The sequence below is a fragment of the Eptesicus fuscus genome, chromosome 16 (assembly GCF_027574615.1).
Source record: "Eptesicus fuscus isolate TK198812 chromosome 16, DD_ASM_mEF_20220401, whole genome shotgun sequence".
Taxonomy (NCBI): domain Eukaryota; kingdom Metazoa; phylum Chordata; class Mammalia; order Chiroptera; family Vespertilionidae; genus Eptesicus; species Eptesicus fuscus.
The window spans coordinates 22401266-22418952 of record NC_072488.1 but is presented as its reverse complement, the minus strand read 5'-3'; the positions used below and the strand labels follow the sequence as shown (position 1 = coordinate 22418952).

At 45.3% G+C, this 17687-nt stretch overlaps 1 protein-coding gene across 1 annotated transcript in view; it reads left to right on the top strand.

Annotated features, from left to right (window-relative positions):
• The window catches only part of THADA (THADA armadillo repeat containing), a 293480-nt gene that overhangs the window by 242143 nt on the left and 33650 nt on the right, over positions 1-17687 (top strand). Inside the window, exons 31-35 of the mRNA XM_028140017.2 lie at positions 1112-1491; positions 2566-2684; positions 3011-3083; positions 5790-5943; positions 10455-10586. Of these exons, the coding sequence (XP_027995818.2) occupies positions 1112-1491; positions 2566-2684; positions 3011-3083; positions 5790-5943; positions 10455-10586 (858 nt within the window). The remainder of the gene's footprint in view (positions 1-1111; positions 1492-2565; positions 2685-3010; positions 3084-5789; positions 5944-10454; positions 10587-17687) is intronic.

Genomic DNA, 17687 nt, shown 5'->3' with positions numbered 1-17687 from the left:
ATGGTGAATAGTTGAAGGAAGTAGGGGTGTTTCATCTGGAGAAGACACAAGGGACATAACTGTATTCAAATGTCTAAAGGGCTCATTGGGAACCTCAAAATGCAGAAATAGGCCAGTAGACCTACTAACAATAGAATAGTCTGTCATGTGAGCTCCAGATCTGTAGGTTTGACCAAGAGCCTCTGAGAAGAGGTGTTGTAGAGGGGATCTTAGCAGCTCAACTTTGTGGCTTGGTGATTTAAGAGGTTACTGAGTTTATATTGACTAAATGTTGGGGAGGGATGCAAGGAACACATCTTCCCATGGGAATGTCTTTTGTCTCCCAGGGAGGAAATTATGAGTTACTAAATAGTATGAGTTACCTAAATAGAAATTGTTTCTGGACCAGAAGTCTGAACCTTGGTGGGCAAGTCACTTATTATATCATACTAGAGGCCCGGTGCACGAAATTCATGCACAGGGGTATGTCCCTCAGCCCAGCCTGCACCCTCTCCAATCTGGGACCCCTCAAGGGATGTCCGGCTCACAATCCAGGACTGCTGGCTCCCAACTACTCACCTGCCTGCCTTCCTGATTTCCCCTAACCGCTTCTGCCTGCCAGCCTGATCACCCCCTAACCAATCCCCTGCCAGCCTGATTGCCCCTAACTGCCCTCCCCTGCAGGCCTAACTGCCCTCCCCTGCAGGCCCGGTCGCCTCCAACTTCCCTCCTCTGCCGACCTGGTCACCCCTAACTGCCCTCCCCTACAGGCTTGATCGCCCTCAACTGCCCTCCCTTGCAGGCCTGGTCCCTCCCCTGCTGGCCTGATCACCCACAACTGCACTCCCCTGCAGGCCTGATCCCTCCCAACTGCCCTCCCCTGCTGGCCATCTTGTGGTGGTCATCTTGTGTCCACAAGGGGGCAGCCATCTTTGACCACATGGAGGCAGCCATCTTGTGTGTTGGAGTGATGGTTAATTTGCATATTATTCTTTTATTAGATAGGATGTGTGAAATGTACTCAGAAAAGATATCTGATAGTCCCACCTACTGTATCTGGAGGCTTGTGTTTTCCCAAGTCCTTTTGTGAAACTTTGAATAAAGTGATTACCTTTGTTTTTTTGCTTTTTAGTTCTAGAGCATCTTGGCTTATGGGAGGAAGTCAGAAATATCATCTCAAGATCAGAGCTAATAACAGGATTCCCCTATACCTTCACGGTGCCAGGCCTACCTCAGTACCTCCAGAGCCTCACCAAACTAGCCATCGCTGCAGTGTGGGCAGTGGCAGTCCAGGCTGGAGAACCAACACGGGACATTCCGATCTCCTTCTCTCAGCTGTTAGAGTCTTCCTTCCCTGACGTGCGCCTGCTGACACTGGAAGCACTGTTGGAAAGGTTTTCAGCAGCAGCCTCTGGATTAGGAGAGAAGGAACTGCCACCCTTGTTGTGGAATATGGGAGGGAAGTTCTTGATGTTGGCAATGAAGGAAAATCACCCAGAATGCTTCTGCAAGGTAAAGCCTTTGGTGTACTGATTGCCCCCTTCCACGCCCACACTCTGATGAACCCACCGGAGTGATCAGATTGTGAAGGCAGATTGTGAATGGCTTTGGTTTCTCCAGGAGCAATCAGAAGGAGATTCAGCATCAGGAGGACAAGGACTCTCTTGTTTGGTGTTTGGCATGGAAGCATAGATGGCACTAAGAAAAGTGTTTGATGATAATAATATTGATGACAGACTACCCAGAAGCAGATTGAGAGTAAGCCATTCAGCGCTGTAGGGAACAGCATAGACAGTTAGCTGCAGAATGTGTCAGAGGGTGGTCTTTGCTGATGTGGCTATTTGGGGGCAGATAGCCACCTAGAAAGTATAATCAAAGGAAGGGACACTGACTTAGGAATCCGGACTGCGGGGGCCTGAAGCGGCAGGGGCCGAACATGGCGGGGATCTCCCTTTTCCGCGTCCCACGCAGAAAGAGAGATGAACGAACCGGTTCTAAATGGAGGTGGCCAGGGATTGAGAAATATTAGAAATAAAGAAAACAAGATGCAGAAATAGATTCATAAAGCTGGGAGCTGGGTGGATCTTTCTGTGCCTTGCTGAGGCCACAGAACAGATCCAGACTGCAAAGCTGGTGCTTTATTTATAATCAGGGACAAACAAGGTAATCTACAATGTTGTTGTAAGTTTCACTTGTTTTGGCAGCACCTGCTGCCCCTCCCACAGCCCACTAGCTACCCAGGAAAGATCTAGGGAGCAGTCACAAGATCAAGCTTAATTATGCTTAGAGGACTGTGCCCTCCAAGCTGGGACTTGTTTGAGACTTTGCCAGCAGGTCAGTCCAAGGCTTAACCCTATAACCGCTTCCTACACTGGACATCTAGACTCTGATCACAGATCACTAGGGCACCTCGGGTGTGTCTCTGTTCCACCGTCTTGGTCTCTCAAGGTATTAGGAGGGAACTAAGGGGAGCTTTTTGAAAGATAAGCCACCCCCCCTTATTGTAAGTGATTATCACTTAGCTTCTGAAGACCTTTTCCTGAGGTTTTTGTTTTGTTTTGTTTTTCATGGATCTGGCTCACACAGATACTGAAAATTCTCCATTGCATGGACCCCAGCGAGTGGCTTCACCAGACGGAATACTGTATCCATCTAACCCCAAAGGAGTTCTTGAACTGGACCATGGATATTGCTTCCAATGAAAGGTTTGCACCCAATGTTTGCTGTGCTAACTGGGTTCCTCGGTGGCCCATCAGTCAGTTATGAAATGAATTTGAATACAGTCCTGACCTAAAGACTCAGGCCTTATATTTCTCAGTGTCAGTTTAGGAGCATGTTCTAAGCCTAAGCAATAGAAAGATGTCAGAGTATCATGTTAATAACCAAAAGGTAATTACTTCTGGAGGTGTTTGTGTAGCCACGAGGTGATTTCCAGCCTTCACATCCACATGGATTACTATCTGCAAAAACCGTCTCTGTATAAAATATGCTTGATTTGATTTGGGGGCTGTTTTTGGCTTACTTTTTCTAGGTCTGAAATTCAGAGTGCAGCTCTGAGGCTTGCCTCCAAAGTGATTGTCCACCACATGCGGACGAGTGAAGAGGTAAGGCCATCTCTGCCCCTGATCTCGGGTCCAGAATTTTGTGCTCTTTTTTACCTGGAAGGTGTCAGTAGGCAGCAGCACTGTGCCGTGTTTGTGTAACCTCTACAGAAATACTGTTCATTTGATTTTCACTTTGGGTAAACTTGTAAAGGATTTCTGAGCACCACCTTTGACATTTCTCTTATTCTGGGCACATTTGATTAGAGGCCATGAGAAAGCACCACCTCCTCCTACCGATACACACATGTACATATATACACCTAGGCCCCTTTTTTCCTGATTTTTCTGTCTAGACTCTTTATTTAGAGAGGGACTGAATAAGTCAATTCCAAGGATTATAAGTCACTAGGATTAGATCATAGTCACTAAGTATGAAAGTATATCGCTATGGCTTGATTCTTCCCCCAGAACATGGCTCAGCTGGAGGCCAGTGCACCCCACCTGTGTCACATGTCCTATGGGGATAAGGTGGAACTACAGTAATCAAAAGATCTTCCTGGGCAGAAGCCTTAAGACAAATGCATGCACACTGAGGGGTATATGAGAAAGGTGCCACATCACATAACTATTATATGTAGAAGGCAGTCAGTACCACCGTGAAATTATCTGAGGATCTTGGTCACACATTACCACACTGTGTCATGACATTGCGGATTCTGATGCCTTACAATAAAGCAGCGCTGAGAGAGGTCCTGGAGACACAAAGATGAATAGAGACAGGAGGGACAGTCTAATGAGAGAAAGGAGTGTTCAGTCATGACAGTAAATGCTCTGGTTGGGAGGAGACTGTCGGAATGCAGAGGAGGGAGGGAGTGTTTGGGAGCTGAGGAAGACTTCACAGAGGAGATTGTTAAATTCAGAGAACCTGGGCCGAGAGGGAAAACCAGAGGGTGAGAATTAAATAGATTCGTGGTTTCCTTTGGTCTGTTATTCAAAGGCAGGCCAGGGGTCCAAAGCCAGCTGGTCATTAGCACACAAAAAGCAAAAAAAGTCAATTGTGTGTGTGTGGGGGGGGGGGGGGTGGTTAAGGGGATGTTTGTAGGAAGGGAAAGAATTTGCTAAAAAAAAATTATAGCCCAGAGGGGAAAAAAACAAGTTCTAAGAAAGTGGTTATAGGGCAGCCAAAAGATATCACTCTCATCTAAAGCCCTTTTTAAGCATTTGTCACATGAATCTTAACGACACTGCTTAGTACTTGAATAAACTGATATTTTATAATTGGGAGTTTTCCAGGGAGAGAAAAATTAACAGAACTGCAGAGAAATGCATAAAAAGAGTTCCTGGGGAAACCTGGGTTTCTTTGTGCATTGGGAGTCAGAATCTTCCTTGAGGTCTAAGAAGCTCATCAGTTTAGTTCTATGACAACCCGAAGAGCCAGTCATCTCATTTTGAAAATTTAAAGAAGTTTAATTGACAGGAGAAGTAAAGTACATTTGCAACATTAACCTCTTTCTAGAAAAAGTAAAAAAAAAACCCACAAGAATTTAAAAGATTGAAACAACCTGAATGTCTCAGCTGCTGAATGGGTAAATGAAATATGGTATGTCTATACAATGGAATATTATCCAGCCATAAAAATACATCCTATTGCATGGATGAACCTAAAAACAAACAAACAAACAAAAAAACATGTAAGTGAAAGAAGATAGTCACAAAAGAGCACATATTGTATTGATTCAATTTATATGAAATGTCCAGAAATGGCAGATCTGTAGAGACAGAAGATGACTTGTTTAGGGCTTGAGGAAGGAGTAGGTGACAGGATGGAGAATGATAAGTGAAGAGTGTAAAGGTTTCTTTTTTTGGTGATGAAAATATTCTAAAATTTATTGTGGTGATGGTTACACATATGTGTAAATATATTAAAAAACTCTGAATTGCATAGTACTTTAAATGGGTAAATTATATCTCAAAACTGTTACTATTAAAAAAATAGGGCTTTGTTTAAATAATAATGTTCGTTAGGATTACCACTTTAAATGTAACAGAAACTCATAAAGACAGTGACTTAAACCAAGTGAAAGCAGCCCAGAGCAGATAGGGTGGCTTGATAGGGTTTGGATCCCCAGCTGTTAGCCTTGGTGTTTGCTGTCCTCAGCATGGTCCCAGCAGGTTGCTCCAGCTCCCATCATCTTGTCCTTCTTCAGCTAGCAGGAAGTAAAACCCAGGAGATGAAGGTCACTCCTATTTTCTAAGGTTTGACCTGAAAAGTGCACAGATACCACTTCCAATGACATCACATTAGTCAGAACTTAATTACATGTTACTCCCAAATTCAAGGAAGTCTGGGAAATGTGTCTTTAGCTGGGTCCCTATATGCTCGGCCAAAATCGGAAGTTCTTTTATTAAAGATAGAAGCATCTGGTTACTGGGGACAATAAGTACTTTTGTTGCCACGGTCTTTCCCCCAAAAGTTTTGTCTTTACTGAAGCTGTCAAGTACACCAGTTTTCTGGTAACCTGATGTGCATCAGAAAGACTCAAGGAACTTGCTTGCCAGTTATAGTGACTCTGTATTACTGAACGACAAGCCAGATTTTCTTCCCTGGGCTTGCTTATTTCTTCCTTAGTTGAGATGGAAAAACAACTGAAAAACCTTTCCTCCCACTGTGGCGAGAGCTAATTTGCAGATCCGGTTTGGTGTATGTAGCTCATCCCTCTTTTCATGACTGTATCTTCTGAACTGCTCTAAATTTTGTGCTTTCAGACCAGGGACTCTGTGGCCCCCAAACTGAAGCAGTGGGTTCAGTTGGTCGTCTCATCTTGTGGAGATCATCTTCCCACGGAGTCCAGGCTGGCCGCTGCTGAAGTCCTCACCAGCACCACACCATTTTTCCTCACCAACCCCCATCCCGTGCTTGGTAAGTGTAGTGAGCAGGGGGGTGTCCATTGCACTAAATGTGCTCAAAGTCTGACTAGATACTCCAGGTTGAAAAAGAAGGGAATATGAGCCCTGACCGATTTGGCTCAGTGGATAGAGTGTCGGCCTGCGGACTGAAGGGTCCCAGGTTCGATTCCGGTCAAGGGCACGTACATTGGTTGCGGGCACATCCCCAGTAGGGAGTGTGCAGGAGGCAGCTGATTGATGTTTCTCTCATCGATGTTTCTAACTCTCTATCCCTCTCCCTTCCTCTCTGTAAAAATTCAATAAAATATTTTTTTTTAAAAAAAAGGGAAGATGAAAAATGACAGTATACACAATACCTTTACATCTTCAAGTGTATTCCCACCATCTTGGTTCCTACTGTAATCATTGATCACCAACAGCCTCTTAAGTGGCCTCTTTTCTTTTTTTTAATCTTTACCAGAGGGTATGTTTTTGTTGATTTTGAGAGAGAGAAACATCAATGTGAGTAACGTTGATTTGTTGCTTCATATACACGCCCAAGGAGGATCGAACCCGCAACTGAGGTATGTGCCCTGACTAGGAGTCGAACCCATAACCTTTTGATGTATGGATAATGCTCCAACCACCTGAGCCACCCAACCAGGGCTGGGCTCTTTTCTTTCTGTCTTCCCCCAACCTCCCAAACCATTCTCTTTATGCTCCCAAAAGCTTTCGTGGTCTTTCTAAAATACAGATCTGATCATTTCACTTCACGCTGAAAACCTTTGAGTGGGTTCCCATTGCCTTCAGGATAAAATCTAAATACCCTTTAACATGGCTTATAATGCTCTTCCTGTTCTGTGCCCTGCCTCCCTCTCCCTTCCCATGAGTCATCAGTAGGGAACAGTTCTGTAAACAAAGTGCTGCTTGACTGACTTCTATTTGTCTTTTAAGACTAGGCCTAACCGTCACCTCTTCCGGGAAGCCTGTTGCAATGATCTTGGTGAGAAATGAATGGGTCAGTGTGAAGCTGTGGCATTGAGGAAAAAGAAAGGACAGCTGGAAAGGATTTAGAAAGTTGAATCAACATGACTTAGTATTGAGGTTCATGTAAAAGGAAGATTCAAGGATGACATCCAGGCTTCTGGCTTAAGTGACTGGAAAGATTGCTGGTGCTTTTCACTTTAGGGTTTTTGTGTGTGTGTTTTTTAATCCTCACCTGAAGATATGTTTTCATTGATTTTATTTATTTTTAAAATATGTTTTTATAGATTTTTACAGAGAAAGGAAGGGAAAAGCATAGAGAGACAGAAACATTTATGAGAGAGAAACATCATCCATCGGCTGCCTCCTCCATGCCCCCTACAGGAGATCAAGCCCACAACCCAGGCATGTGCCCTGACCAGGAATTGAACTGGGACCTCTTGGTTCCTGGGTTGACGCTCAACTGCTGAGCCACACTGGCACAACTATTTTCATTGATTTTAGAGAGAAAGGAAGGGAAAGGGGGAGGGAGGGAGGGAGGGGGAAAAAGAGAGAGAAAGAGAGAGAGAGAGAGGAGAGAGAGAGAGAGAGAGAGAGAAACATCGATGTGATAGAGAAACATCCATCTTTGTCTCTCCTATGTGCCCCAACTGGGAATCGCCTGGGGGTTGAACTAGAAACCTGAATATGTGCCCTGACCAGGAATTGAACCCGCTACCCTTTGGTGCACAAGACGACACATGCTCCAACCAACTGAGCCACACCTTCCAGGGCGGAACTTAGTTTGAAGTTTAAGGCATCTCTGGGACATAAAGGTAGAGAATTTTGAAATCACATGGATGTACAGAGCTTAGTTGGTTTCCAACGATGTTCTCCACCCTCAGGTCTCTTTTCTCATGGCCACCCCCTGTCCTTCAAGAGTAATAATTAGGAAAGAACATTGCATCAATGGTGTTTGAGAAAACCAAGCTTGCCCTAGCCAGTTTGGCTCAGTGGATAGAGCGTCAGCCTTCGAACTGAAGGGTCCCGGGTTCGATTCTGGTCAAGGGCACATGCCTGGGTTGCGGGCTCGATCCCCAGTAAGGGGCATGCAGGCGGCAGACGATCAATAATTTTCTTTCATCGTTGATGTTTCCATCTCTCTCTCCCTCTCTCTTCCTCTCTGAAACCAATAAAAAAAATATTTTTTTTTTAAAAAAGGGGAAGAAAACCAAGCTTTAGGAAATCCTAAGAAATTCAAAAGCATCAGGGTTTTTGTTTTGTTTTAATTTTTTAACATTTTTGTAAATTGTGGTTTGTTTTGTTTGTTTTTAAGCATAGGGTTTAATAAAAGGGGAAACCCAGAACCTAAAGCCATGCCTCAATCCAGACCCTGTCCTGTCCTGCCATCTTGTCCCTGTATTATTGTGCTGTGATTCCCTCCCATCCATTCCTGGAATTCTGTTCTTGTTTGCCTCTTCCATGCCCAGCCCTGGAGGATAAACCACGGTCCCTGCATCCAAGGAGCTTTCGGGGTAGTTGCAGAGAAAGGATTCACAGAATAAAGGAGAGGCCCGTGGTTGATACGCTCAGTGGTTAGAGCAATCAGCCCATGGATCAAAGGGTTATGGGTTTGATTCCTGGTCAAGGGCACATACCTGGGTTGCAGGTTCAATCCCCGGCCCTGGTCAGGGCTTGTGCGGGAGGCAGTGAATCAACGTGTCTCACATGGATGTTTCTCTCTTTCTTTTCCTCCCTCTCCTTCTCTCCTTCCCTTCCTTCCCTCCCTCTCACTCTCTCCAAAAATCAATGGAAAAAATATATTCGGATGAGGATTAGCAAAAAAAAAATTTTTTTAAGAATAAAGGAGAAAATTGCTCTTTCATATGGTGAGGTTCAGATTTGAAGTGTTACTGGAGTTCAGACCAATAAAGTCTCATGTCCCTGGAACTTGCTGGGAAACAAATGTCCTTTTAATTCTTTCTTCTAAGTGACTTCCAGGCCTTTTTTTTTTTACACCCAAACGGGGACTGAAAGGGGACCTTCTGTGATTGTAATTTAATCATTGGGCTCAGAGGAATAAGAACAAAGGTTTATAAACTTTGGTGAAGTTTATCCAGTGACAGTAATGTTTTGCAGCACATTTTTGGGGTGACTTCGGCTACTCTAACTAACCCTAGCTCCTATCAGGCAAAATGTGTGTGGAATAACATGGAATTCCTGAGTGAAACTGAGTCTTGGGAAAAAGCCAATGATTCATAATTATGGAACTGGTTATAGCATTATAGGCAATAAGGAAGGAGGTCAGTGGTGGCTGATGGCCTACAAGAACATGAGAAATGGGTACCAAACTGAGAGACAAAGGCCATGAAAGTGCATGGGACACGTCAAAGACAGAACAAAGTCATTTAAGGAAAAAGAAAAATTGAAATGGACTAGAGGGAAGGTTGAGGTTCTTGAAGGCATAAATGACCATGTTAAAGGGAAAATATTAAACCCTAGAGAACTTTAGAATGGATAGATTCTGAAAGACTGAGTAATATTTAAAGCCAGATTTATAACAGAAAAGAGAGACCAGAACCACAGAGGAAGCCATTGCTGTTCTTGGTCTGACTGAAGCGCCAGTGACTGATAGCAGGTTCTCCGTGGACAGCCAGGGAGAGGATGGGCTAAGGAGAGCTCTTAGGACAGAGCTGGTTCTCCATTGAAGGCCAGGGATGTTGCGTGGCGGGCTTCCCAGGCCCTCCACTGTGATCCTCCACAAGCCTGGTCCACTCCACCTGCACATGTACCCTTTCTGTGAGGTCCTGCCCACCTCCCTCATGACTGCTTTGGTTACACCAGTCCACTGTGATCTCTCCCTGTGCTGAGTCACAGCCACACGTTTCCATCCCTGACTTCTCATTGCCCTGTGTTCTTGACTTGATGTTCTTTTCAGATGCTCAGAGATAGACACTGTCTTTTCTGGTTCCATCGTCCACAGCAGCACCTAGCAAGGGACTAAACACAGTCCCTGCCGAGGGGTAATGGTGGTCAGGTAGTGGGACCCACAGAGACCTGATATGGGCTAGTGCCTTTATCCTGGTTCCTTCCCTTTTTTCCGTTCTTACCCCCAAAGCGTAATCTTGATTGAAAATTGCTTTCAGAATATATAAGCTCAGTCACTCATATCAACACTGGGCTAGTTTCCCCAAAGCACCCTTGATGCATAATGTTTCATTCCTGATAATTGTGAGTCATTGTGGACAGCTTAGGCCCAGGGCCTTAGTCAGCCAGGCCGCACCTTCTGGGGGGCCTTGCCTGTGACTGGTTGCCTCCAGAAACCTTCATCCCTCAAAAAAAAAAAAAAAAGAAGAAGAAGCGAAGAAGAAAGAAAAGACACTTTAAAACCTTCCCCCTTAGGGCTCGCTCTCTCCCTCTCAGTGTTTATCTGACTCTCAGATCGTCCTTTCTTGGAATATCCAGGAAAACAGGAATGGCAGTTGCTCATTAAATACTGTTCTCCACCATGCATTTGAAGTGGTATTTGTACCTGTTTGTAAGTTGCATCCTAGGTAACTGGACTCCTTTCTGTCACCTTAGGACTGCAGGATACACTTGCCCTTTGGAGGTGTGTCCTCACCCTCCTGCAGAGTGAGGAGCAAGCCGTCAGAGATGCCGCCACAGAAACAGTGACGACCGCCATGTCACAAGAGAACACCTGCCAGTCAACAGGTACCTCCTTCTGCTTCCACAGTGCCTATTGCTCTTAGACAGGGGTTGGCACTCTTTTTTGGTAAAGGGTCACAGTGAATATATCAGGCTTTGTTGGCCATTCAGTCTCTGTGTCTGTCTCTGAAACTGCCAATTTAGTGGGAAAGCAGCCTTAAACAACAGGTAAACAAGTAGGCATGGCTGTTCCAATAAAACTTTATTTACAAAAACAGGTGGCTGCCGAGATGTGATCTGCTAGCCAGACTCCTGCTCTAGGATATCATAGAGAAAAATTATTTTCAAAGATAGAAATCTAATAAACAGTGCCTTTTGTCAGTTACACTGTCATCCTTTTTAATAAGGCCAAGTCTTGATTATCTGTGTGGTTACATAACCCAGACATCATAGATCCATCATTGTGTTCCTCCGTGAGTTTTTAATCACTACGGAAACAGATGAGTGTAATCTAGAGTCTCCATTTTGTGCCTTGGCTTCTCTTTTTTTAAAAATTTATTTATTTATACATTGATTTTAGAGAGAGAGGAAGTGGGAGGGTGAAAGAGAGAGAAAAACATTGATTTGTTATTCCACCAATTTGTGCATTCATTAGTTGATTCCTATATGTGCCCTGACTAGGGATTGAACCTGCAACCTTGGGGTATCAGGACGATGCTCTAACCAACTGAACTACCCAGCCAGAGCCCTTGGCTCCTCATTTGGTGGTGATATTAACCCAGGAAGTAGAAGAGGAGCAGCCTAGGTGAATAGTTCTAAGTTCATAGCCCTGGGGCCCTGGTTATCTGTATGTGATAGCAAACGCTATAGAAACAAAAGGGAATTTTGGCTGTAGGTGGAAAATGGGCTGCTGGATGGAAGGGACAGGAGGCAAGGTCATACCTCTGGACAAATGGCCATCTGAGAGGGTGACCTCTCTGGTGCATTTAGGACTGGGTGTCAGGAAAGATCTGAGTCAGCCGTCCCAAAAAAAGCAAGAACATCATTTTGAGGCAAGGGTGTTAGAGGCTGAGCAAAGAAATTTGCCTAGTGGATAGCAGAATGGTAGTGGAAACAGCCAGACAGTGTTTGTAACCAGCTCAGGGCCTCTCTTCCCCATGGTTAGGGCTGCGGCCCCTAGAAGCTTTCCTTGGAATGCGTGACTTTCCCAGCACCTCAGCCCACCGTTGTAATGGTCTGGGTACTTTTCTCTGCACATGTGAGAGAAGCTAGTTTTTAAATAATCTCTCAGTGACACTACTCTAGAGCAGGTGTAGCCTCTCCGTGGGAAAACATTCCCATTTGTTATGTACAAGTAGTCTTCTCCGACCCCCCGATCCCAACCTGTCCAAGTTCCTCAATACTTAAAATTCTGCCAGTATTGATTCTTTTTCAAATTGTGGGTTTTCCTTAGAAGGACACATAGGGCACCCGTCAAGTCCTCAGTTAACATTTATTTAGTGGCATATAATACTAGATTACTCTAGGACCCTTTCCACTAAAGCTGGGAAAGACCATTTCATAGTGGAATTCTAGGTGGACTTCTTCCCTCCTAATCTTTATAGTATTTGCCCTACTATTATTTATTTCATAATTTTTCCAAGTGTATTTATAGTAAAACTGTATTATCATGTTCTCCCTCCTTCTCTGAATTTTTTCTCAAGAAATAGAAATCAATAAACACTTATTGAGTGCCTTTGCATATGAAATTCCATATGTGAAAGCCTCTAAGGGAATACTAAATGCAAAAGGCTACGTTTGTCTTTGCATTCCTTATCTTAGTCTATAGAAAAGGACTTGAGGTATGAAAAACAAGAAATCTATAGCAACTGAATGTAGTATTGTATGTTACCCTGAAGCAGACCTGTACTGGAGGGGTGAAAAGACATATAGGAAATTATGAGAATAACTGACAACATTGAAATATTATCTAGAGATTAAAATCAGTGTTACATTTCCTGAATTTGATGGCTATACTGTGGTTTTGTAAGAGAACATTATTGTTCTTAGGAAATCCACAACTGAAATATTAAGGGGTAAAGAGGCATTAACACCTGTAACTTACTCTCAAATGGTTAAAAAATAAATAAAACTATGTGTGCATATAAATAGTAAACACAGATATAGAGTTTCTATAGCTGTATCTTTTCAGTATGCTTGAAATTATTCCAAAATAAAATGGTTTTTTTTTAATTCAGTTCCACAACTACAAAAGACCAACATGGTATATATTGATAGACCATCTGACTGGTTTATCAACAATTCACCACCACCCCCCCCATGTGACTCCTGTAATTTCTCCCTAAATTATATAAAAACATCCCCCCCTTGTTTTTGTTTAAACATATTTTGAGTGAATTTTTGCATCTAAAAAAATTAAACTCAAGCCATAGTCTTCAGATTCAAAGGTCTCAGCAACATAAGGTCACTGTGTAGGGACACTGAGCAGTTCCCTCAGCGTGCCCTGTGCTGCCTGATAGCTCCCCTCAGCCAGAACCTCCTCAACACAGCTTGATTTTCTTTTCTTTTTTTAAAATATATTTTTATTGATTTCAGAGGTGAAGGGAGAGGGAGAAAGAGATAGAAACATCAATGATGAGAGAGAATCATTGATTGGCTGCCTCCTGCACACCTCCCACTGGAGATCGAGCCCACTACCCAGGCATGTGCCCTAATTGGGAATCGAACCATGACCTCCCAATTCATAGGTCAACACTCAACCACTGATCCACACCGGCTGGGCTACACAGCTTGATTTTCTTAAGCAAAAAATATGCATCTGTTTGCTTTAGATTGAAAAGTAGCTGAGGACTGATGATCACCCTGATTTTTCACTGTAGTCAGAATCTGACTGTCAGATGGTTAGCCAGCTGATTTAGCAGAACAACATTGTCTTATTTTGACATCTCTCAAGGATATCAAACAACTAATGGCAATTTTCCACATTCCTTGCTGTACCAAGTTAATTATCACTATTAAATCTTGATTTCCTTGGAAATATGTCATTAACTTTTGTCCCCAAGTCAGTTGTTTAATAAACGTCACAGTAAAATAACATTATTTAAATTATATTAATATTTAGATCTTTTTTGAGGCTAAATATTGATTGAAAAATTTAAGTAAATTAATTCTTACTTTTCATGCTAAGAAAAAATAAAATAGGAGGACTCTCTGCCTGTGAGATCTCATCCTGTGATAAGGCTGGATGAGGACAGAAAGGGCTCTGCACTCGAAATGTCCCAGCCTGAGAGAAGAACTGGCCCGAAGGTAGGGATAAAGGGGACCCAGATGAGAGCATTCAACACAGAAGGAAAAGCAAAACCTGGAGTTGGGATAACTCGGGAGCTGATGGGGAGCAACATGTGGACTTGTGTGGCCAGAACACAGATGAGGGCAAGGGCAGTACAGAAGGAGGTAAAGCTAGGAAGGCAGGGGCACCTACACCAGTGATGGTCTTAAATGCCAAGCCAAGGGTAAGCAGGAGTAATGTTGCCAGAAATGTGTATGTGAGCTGGATCAGGGCTGGGGGTGAGGGGGGTGGAAATTTTGAGGCAGAGAGACCAACTGGAAATTGGTAGCAAAAGTCCTTACCACTATCAGTGGTGATGGGGGGTAGTAAACTCAACAGGATTTGGGGGCTGGTCCTGTGGGGAGTGGAAGACAAGGGGAAGTGAAGATGACTTCAGGGTTGCAAACCTACCAAGCCGTGCCTCTGGCACTGATGTAGCAGTTAGGCTGTGGCGTTCTAGGAAGTCAAACTACTGGGAATCGGGAAAGGCACTCAGAGGCCACAAGTCACTGTGCTCTGGGACAGAGTATCCCGTGGGCTGTGGAGAGATGGGCAGTGGACATTGAGAGAGCAAAGAGGGAACTTGATCTGCTGTAGGAACAGAATGAACTGTCCAGCTCTGCCCTGCCCTCCCCACACACTGCACAGTTGGCCTGGGTGCCCAGCACTCCTTAACCGGCCCCATTATTGATCCCAGGGGGCACAGGCTAGAAATGGTGGAAGAAGAAGAGGCAAACATTAACTGTCGTCCATCACCCTAGCCTGTCGCCTTGAACACAGTTGGCCTCAAGTATAGATTTGTGGAATGAATTGGTCAATGACTCTGGAAGGCGCAGGGGATGGGACCCTCGCCACTCCTTACCTCCCGCTCCTCTGTGGTGTGGCTCAGGGATTGAGCATCCACCTATGAACAAGGAGGTCACAGTTCAATTCCTGGTCAGGGCACATGCCTGGGTTGTGGGCTTGATCCCCAGTGGAGGGTGTGCAGGAGGCAGGCAATCAATGATTCTCTCTCATCATTGATGTTTCTATCTCTGTCTCTCTCCTCCCTTCCTCTCTGAAATCAATAAAAATATATTTTTTTTTTAAAAGTGGCCTTTCTAGGACTCAAGTGTAGGTGATTGGACTTTGTAGCCAGGTGAAAAAGTGGGCAGGACTCCAGGAGAGGCCCCACTTCCTCCTTTCCCTGCTCTGACTTGACTCCAAGCCTTGAAATGCTCGGGAAAGAGCTCAGGCTTCAAGAACAGGAGACGCTCAAGGCCGTGGACTCTGCGGTTCCCACTTCCCTGGGCTCCCCCACCTTCCACTCAAGCAGCTCACTAGTGTCTATTTCAGACACTATATCACGTCAGGTTTCATTTGAACAAGGACCGCCATGTGAGGAAAAAACAACCTGGACAACATTTAACTCACTAAATCTGAGTGATTCTCAAGTTAGGCAGACAGAGTTCTGGGGGGAGTAGCAGGAGAGGAACTCCTGAAGGGCCCAACTGTAACAGGCTGCATTTGGAGAAAGAGGGGATGAAAAAAACACCTTTAAAAAATCTCTAGAGAGCTAGAAAACGGCTAGAACCCAGCAATTTGGGGTTTATCCCGTGACCTTACCTCCCAGCAGGGTGTCTGGGCCTTTCATTTCTGTAGAGCCCTTGGACTCCAGTGCAGGTTTTTGGCAGCTTTAAAATGCTATGCTGCAGTCAGACTTGAGGACTCCGGGACAGAAGGACAGATGGCACAGAACTAAGGTGTCCCGCAGTGGTGGCTAGATCTGGAGGCCCACAGGTGGAACCCTACATGCTTGCCTAGCAGAGGAATGGGGTTCTGTGAGCTGGATGAGGAGGGGCAGGGCAGCAGGGTGTGGCTTTCTAAACCCCTCCGGAGACTCCCTGCCTCCCAGCATGGGGTCTCCTTCCACTGGGGAGGCCTAATTCAGGCTGCCTCCTCCCTTCCCCCAGTTCCATTTGTGAGTTTCAGGGAAAAGATTCTGATAACAAACAGTGGGCTTTAGCTGATGCAGGATAAGAATGAGAAGCTAGTTAACAAGGGGGCCCCCAAACCTCAAACCCATTGTCAGTTTAGGTTCCAGAAAGAGGACTTCTTGGTAGAAACTTTGTTTTAATTGAGATATAATTGACATATGAGATAGAAACTTTCTTACAAAAAAATGGTAAAAGACTTAAGAGATGGAGATGGGAGGGAGAGGAAGGGAGGCAGGGGAAGCAAGGGCTCATCCAAGAGCAAGTGCGGGGGAGGGGGGTTCTCCTCCTTGGAGTACTGGCTCCAAGTCCTTCTGATCCCTCCCTCCCAGCAGGCCCCTTACCCACAAAAGGGCCTGTAAAACCTGCTGATTCTGCCAAATATAAAAGTGTTTAGTGGTAAAGCATTAAATCCCACCTTTTCTGCAACAGCTGGCCATCCAGCATCGCCCTCTCCTCTGCATCCCTGTGGCATTCGGTTATTGTACCACCCCAAATAGCCCTTGATTTTCTACTCTTTTATTATTTTCTCTTTCATGTGCTTGATTTTGTTTTATCTTCCCAACTTTCCCATGGGGTTAGAGACTGACTTCCATTAGGTACACAGTGGGTGGTCAGTTTGTGTTGATGGACTGACCTTTCACCAGAGCAGGCCACCGAACCGTAATTGCCTTGGTCAGTCCCAAGTTCTCTAAGGAGTTAGGGTGCCCTTGGAAACAAGAATGAGCTCCAAAACAGGCACATGGACCCTCCCTGCTAGAACCAGCTCAAGGGGCCATGGTTTTCTTTGCTCCCTCCCTGCGAACTCTGAGTGACTCAGTCTCCGGGTCCTTCCCGTTAGCTCTCAGGTCCGAGTCTCAGGCTGTAGGGCCAGGGAGCCAGCCAGGGGCTGCAGGGGCCCTGGCCCCGGTGTACTGGGAGATACCACAGTAGCCTCTGTGCTTGGTGTGGGGACCCGTAGAGACTCCGGAATAATGATAGAGCTTAGCAGGGAAGTGGGAGGGTGGAAACAGGAGCAGCAGGTAGAAAATTGAAACTCGGAGGTTAGAGAATGGGGCAGGAAGCAAGTGGCATTGTGGGCTGAGCTGAAACAGTTTCATGGGCCAGGTGAAGAAAAGACCCAACTCCTGCTCAATTTCCCCCAAAATGTGCTCCTCCTGCACACCCATCCCCCCTTGCACACATACACACGTGCACCGTCGTCACCCACACAGAGCTGAAGAGCCAGCATGAGAGGATGTACACATCTCACATGCTCCTACCCTTGAGCAAGCAGCCAGGCAGGCCGGGTCACGGTGACATTACACTGTGGCCCCACGGTGACCTCGTCAGCCAAGCCCTGGACCTGTGGGACTTTGTGCTGAGTCACAGGCAGTTCCACCCTGGAACCTCTGGACCTGCCCACCCAGCCCCCCTGCCTACCCAGCACCTGCCCCGTGGGAGGCCCTGTGCTTGTTTCAATTCCTGCGAGTTCATGGGTCGTGTCCTGAAAAAACGGCTCTCTGAATGCGGCTCCCTCCTACCTCTGCCTTTCACTTGGGTCTTTTCTAAGCCCCTTGGATACACAGTCTCCAACGTGTCTTTTCTCCTCTGCGGTACCAGAGCCTGGCCCCAGACTCCATTTTAGAGGGCCTGAAAGCTCAGTGATACGCTCTTAGATGTATGTGCCAAGTATGTTTTTCTGGAGAAGAGCAACCCAAGAAAGTTAAGAACCACTACACTAGAATGTACCCTCAAAGCCGTCCCCAAGCCTGACCTCAGTTCCTGAAACAGCTAATCTTATCTGCCCCTCTCCTTTCTTTGTGCCTATTTTAAAATTCTAAGTTGTTTCCTCACTGCTCTTCTCACATCTCCCTAGATCAGGCG